At 41.6% G+C, this 6,000-nt stretch overlaps 1 protein-coding gene across 3 annotated transcripts in view; it reads left to right on the top strand.

Annotated features, from left to right (window-relative positions):
* Positions 1 to 4,366: 4,366 nt before the first annotated feature.
* LOC111254317 (uncharacterized) overlaps positions 4,367 to 6,000 on the top strand; it is a 29,220-nt gene continuing 27,586 nt past the window's right edge. Inside the window, exons 1-2 of one of the 3 annotated variants that reach the window (XM_086975857.1) lie at positions 4,367 to 4,847; positions 5,003 to 5,304. In XM_086975857.1, coding sequence (XP_086831983.1) covers positions 5,301 to 5,304 — 4 coding nt within the window. In that variant the 5' untranslated portion in view covers positions 4,367 to 4,847; positions 5,003 to 5,300. The remainder of the gene's footprint in view (positions 4,848 to 5,002; positions 5,305 to 6,000) is intronic. The other 2 variants (XM_086975856.1, XM_022815023.2) reach the window with 2 other exon arrangements.

The raw sequence follows: 6,000 nt of genomic DNA, 5'->3' as shown, positions 1-6,000 counted from the left end.
GTAACAAGCCGCTTGATGATGATTTTTTTTTCTTCTTTCCTATTAAATAAGAAAAACATTATTAGACAACGAAAACTAATGGAATATAGCATATCATATATAAAGAATGTATTCTAGAAGGATGCGTGTGTAATATAAGCTTGACCCAGAAAACCACACAGCTGCTTTTATCTGTGAATTGTGTACATTTTTGACTTATATAAAGGTTTTGAATCTCGCGGCCGACATGAACCGGAGATGGGCTCATCGCTAGTGCCACAGTACTGTAATAAATTTTAAATCTATGTTGATAGGGGACATCTTTGTGTTGATTTAGATCGACCCCAGTCCGCATGTATGGTTCAATCCACGGTTTTCTCTAATAACAACGCGTTCGTGGAGTCACCCAGTCCAAGCATCTTAAATGGAAATTGTGTAATTTATGCAAGGGATAGTGATATATCTTAGACATATGTGTACATACTTAAATATGAAAGAGAATTTATGGGAAACGCACAAAACGATGTAGGCGGCTGTTGGTTCGAAGAAGGAAACTTCACTAAGTGGGCGAGGTCTTGGGGCATATGGTAATTTCAGAACATGGAAATTTCAGACTGTTGTTTGCTCCTCCAGCATTTTCTCTTTCAGCTAGTGACAACGTATCAGCGACTGGCAACCTTTTCATAGTCTAATATTGGACTTTCTCGGGATAACAAAACCAGCTCAAAACAATGTCACGTACAGCATCAGTCGTATAAAGTTATTGGACCCTAAAATATGTTCTCACCCGAGAACAATCGCCCGTACCGGTCTCATCTCACGCTCAGTTTGTTGTGGTTATTGAAAGTGATCATTAATAACCAAGGACACGACAGCTCAACCGTCCATTGTCTGACAATGGGACATATATATTACTGAAGCCGCAGTTCTCTGAAAAACATTAATAATCATTTAACTTGCAAGAAGCATGGTTCACATAAAATGGAAATCAATAATTATGATAAAAACAAAAAAACGACACTTTGTAATTTTGAAAATAAAAACAAGAAACAGTTACTATAGACATTTCTCTTACCGATACCTCTATTCCAACCATGCCCGATAAAAATAGCCCATTCCTAACCATGTTATTACTGTTTCTCATAACGTACAGCTTTTGTTTAGCAGTGTGTTAACATCTAAATGCGTGAATTTGAAAAAGTTTCAGTTTATTGATAATGTTAGAATCGGTGCCCAGGGTCGGGTCGTGCCCTAGTTCACTAGCCTTACCACTCTCTGCATAACGTACATTTCAGCTGCACATTATTCAGACATTCAATACGCAGAAAGTTTAATGGGCTAATGATCCGGTAATTAAAGTACGAGCAACTAGTTTATATCGAACTTTAAACAGGATTGCTATAGAAACCTCGGGGAGTATCAGGCCCGTCGGATACACACAGTGGCGTTTCTAGATAATGCTTGGTTGCCGTCATTGCCAAATGGTATACTTGTCTCGATCGATGAAACCGCTTCTCGAAGACTGTTGATGTCTAGAGAAAATCGCGAGTAAAATAATACCTTATAATCACCACTCAGAGATGTACGGTAGTACCCACTGCTTAAACTTTACCGAAAGTACTCAGTATTACGGTGAGCAAAAAATAGCATAATAAGATCGCACTGCAAAACATGTGTGATCCGAGCTCAGTGCTGATACTCATGGCGGACTGACGTCTGCTTTACGTGCTTATGGAAACGACACTTGGACTGACTTCCTTGACCATTGATCAACATCATACAGAAAATCTTCCTTTGTGATAACGAGTTGCCTTTTCCACGCACACATTCGTCTTCAGTTACGTAGGGAATAATATCACACGTCACGCTGTTCAGCTAGTATTTACGTGTTTAGTCGGAAAGCGGAGACGACAAGGTAGACTTTTGTGATGATCACAACATAACAATTACATATTGCGCTAGTATTACAAGCGTCATTGTTATTATCACGCTTCTTTTCCGTCGGCAAACGAGTCTAACACACTAGAATCCATGATGGGCCGCATGACGTCAGACAGCTGGGGTACAGCATATTTCTTCAATGCAGTGAAGCTTTCGTATAGTAGGTCAGACTGGGTGACGAGCCCCAGTCGACAGGAAGCCAAGGCAAGCGTGCTTACGTATGTATGAAAACATGCGTAGTGCGCAATGGCCGAAATGTAATGTAAATATTCGACCGAGCCTTAGCTTGGCTGTTGATAATAATGGCGATTGCAGTTGTGTCCATATAGCCCCCTACATATGGCGATATGTGACATGGGCAACCCGTTGACAGCTAACCAGGATAAAAACGCAAAGTCAGTAGAATGCATAAACGACAATTGCTTGTGATTTGGACGATTTATGTAATATTCTAAATCAGACTGCTATTCTATAGCGTAGCTTTTTTAGGAGGAAGAAGGAGGCAAGCGGCAGATAGCGGCCGTGCTCAGGCCCATATTAAATACAGGCATGATACTATATAGGCCTCCTCTTGCTTTCGGCTAAAATATTGTTCAGCGTTGCTAATATATATACACGCTTTAGATCTGCAAAGGTTGCGCAACAGCCAGAAGCCGTCACAAGTACGCCTTGTCACAAAATATATTCAGGTCCATTTTGCATTCGGGCCTTTGAACATGCGAGCCGCACGGACCAGACGAAGCTTGCACTTCTTTGTAATCTGTCACTGACGCATTGGCCTGGAAGACAATATTGTTCACATTTATGATCTCATGCCCTCACCAATGTTTCCTGTTTTACCAAATATCTGAACGAAAACATAGTGCGATTGGAATCGCCTAACGTCTTCGCTTCGGAGAATTTCTTTACCAGTTTACGTATATACATTATAAGCTACACCTGGCAGCACAAGCAGACGTTACGCCGACATATCTAAATGAATCATACCCCATTATGCAGTCCTACTAAAGTGCTAAAGCTAGCCGGTTAAGCGACCATAGCTTTTTTTGCCTACCTTTTTAAGACGACATTAACTCCCCTCCTATTTAATGGCCGCTTATCACAATCTGCCGCGTTCTAGTTCGTCTTACTCTACGACAGAGAGAGATATAACATGTTGGTCCTAATTAAATTGAAGGACCTCGCAAACAGAAATATGTACGGTCAACTTATCGTCCTAGAACAGTGGCCAACGTAATAATACGTTTGGCATGTTGGACGGGGGACGTTGTGGTGCTGACGATAGCAGCAAATGGCACTTTTCTAATGCTACTGCGCATTCGTGGTTCGCATCAATGGAAGAAACTGAAATAGATCACAGCCCGACCCGTTTTCAATTGCATACGTCCAATTTTGTTGGGGAAATAACTACATGCGATACGTGGGCGTAATCGAGAAGAAGATACCGAAGCGAAACTGTCGACGCAGATGACACACGCTAAAAATAATGGCCATACTACTGACATTGTCAATTTTAGATATTGATATGACGCGAACGAACAAGCTGCTAGTAGAAGTAGAATGATTGAAGAGTTTGTTTTTCCAATTTGGCTTCTTGACCTTGTCTAGCGATAATCGGCTAAAATTTCTTAGGCAACACTTAGGCATATGCTGCCGACCTATTGCGTAAATGATCGATGATATGTATATATATATATATACGTTGGGAATTACAAATGGCCATGTTGCCTTTTTCACATCGATTCAACTTTGTCTGTTCGTCCCGCGAAAGAGATCACAACAGAAATCCAATTCGGATCGCCTGAGTGACACGTGCTAGAAGGTGCATACACCGTCAAATAGTTAAATTCGTTTCCTAACTAGTTATTAAGGCGACTGATATGGTCAGTAGAGCCCTGTCCGAGTAGTTACGGCCACAGTATCGACTATAAGTGATGATATACATCAAATTCATAGCAGTACCCGGTTGCGCCTGCAGCGTCTCCGATACGACCAAACTTCGAATAGAGAAAACCAACATTGCACGTATACGTGCAACATAACACGCTATGTAGCATATTTAATGTATTATATCAATGTTGAAAAAATAGCAGGCAACACGGACAAACAAAGGTTATTTCATTACCTTAATTACACAAACACAATCTTACGCATAACTACGCAGTTAGCTTCATGATATCGCCTCAGTTCGGAGCTGGAACTGTTATTCTATAATCTGTCCATGAAAATACCACTGTGTCAATAACTGCGGGTAAAAGATCGCCATCATCGTGGCAATTTCGCTCATGACTACAAATAACAAGTGAAACAAGAACAACAAAAACACGACAGGAATGTAAGATTCTCGTCGTAGGCGGTAGGTCGCCAGGCAGGCCAGCAGGCATTGTGATGCGAGGAGGTCGCTTAAATGTAACAATTTGCGGGTGCAACACGACAGAACGTATGAACGAAACCCCCTAAATATGCTCGTTTCGTCCTGCTTCCGCTTGCCTTGTTTTTCGAGGCACTTCCCCGTTCCAGAGTCAGGTTCAGTATACCCAACTCATCATAGTGTTGTCGATTGAGCTCCTTGTGACAGTACGTTATGGGTGCACCACACGCAGCGAACCCGCACCATCGGTGTCGCGACGCAATATTACTGTTATCTTTGTGACGGCTCTTGTATTAATGACCGTAGTATAATTATATCCTCAAAACAATCGCTATCGTTTAATTATAATAGTGAATCTAGTACGATGAGAGGTCTGCTTGTTTCGTATTATTAAATCGCATGATGTCGTTGCTGCGGGGAGGCAAGAGCGAGTGAATTTTATCATGAGCTGCCAAGATCATCATGTAAAATGGGTTACGTCCAAACTCAGCTAAAGTACGGCAACCTACTACTACTACCACTTGAGCGTTATCTATTAATAGTCGGATAGCACAAGGTGAGGATTCCGGTGTCGAGCGAAACTGGCATCCGTGTCAAACACAAAAACAATTGATTTACAGAAGGCTGTTACGTTACGATAACATAGACCTTTTTTTTTAGCTGATGTTGTATAACTCTATTTCTAACTCTTAACTAAACCTTAAATTTTAGCTGTTTGCTTACGGTTGGCTGGAATCTGTGGCTGTGAGACAACACACTGGCAGCGGCCGGACAAGGAGAGTATTGTTTATGCTCGCTCTGCCCGGCGGGGTCGAGTGAGGATTGATCAAACGAGTGAAAAAAAAATGATCAGAGCCATGAAACGAACACGTGAAAGGCAAGGAAGGCATTCTTATTATACCAATGCTGGCTTTGTGTTCTCCTATTCTTGATCCCTTAATTTGTTGTGGCTGCCATCTTTGTCGCCGCCGTGGCGGCCAGCACAGAAGCGAAGGCTACGTAGGCACATATGGGTAAGCTATTATTGATGTAGACTGATTGGCCTCCTATGGCCAGCTGGTGCTGCTGCTTTCATCAGTGGTCCTGATTAGTATTAGGGTGGCGAGGACCATCAAGTAGACTAAAAGGCAAAAATACGTCTTCTAGGCGATGATGGCGGCATGACCAAATTTATGCTGAGTCAAGCGTCGTTCTTCTTTAATATATCTCTTTCTAGTTCCCTCTCGTCGACTTAGATTCTGCGCTATTGTCATAGAATCGGAGTTGTTGTCTAGTGATCTCATATTTATATCCCGTTCAACATGGTAAGTTATAACCGAAATCTATGTGTTTCCTATATTCATACGCATTCTACGCCACAGTTGCATATTCAAAATCTCTATACGTAATCAATCATTGTGACAAACCCTGATGCTTCTCATGAGGGGCGGAGGCTTACAGAAAAAAAGTCAACTGTAATTCCAGAAAAAAGACAACTACACGGTGACTACGACAGCCGTTAAATTTAGCCAAAGTGCATCCCGTTGATTTAATGCGTTTTCTTGAAATTGTGAGTCCTTACAACAGTCGTACATGTGTTCATTGGAATGGAATCTACGTATATTACAGTAAATACACTTGATTTTATTATCGGACCGGTAGACACAGTAGGGCTGCCGTCAAATCGCTCTGCTCTTGCAGTTCATTATTAATTTTCAATAGGACACTGA

The sequence above is a fragment of the Varroa destructor genome, unplaced genomic scaffold (assembly GCF_002443255.2).
Source record: "Varroa destructor unplaced genomic scaffold, Vdes_3.0 BEIS01000007.1, whole genome shotgun sequence".
Classification (NCBI taxonomy): domain Eukaryota; kingdom Metazoa; phylum Arthropoda; class Arachnida; order Mesostigmata; family Varroidae; genus Varroa; species Varroa destructor.
This window is presented reverse-complemented; position numbering and strand designations above follow the sequence as displayed.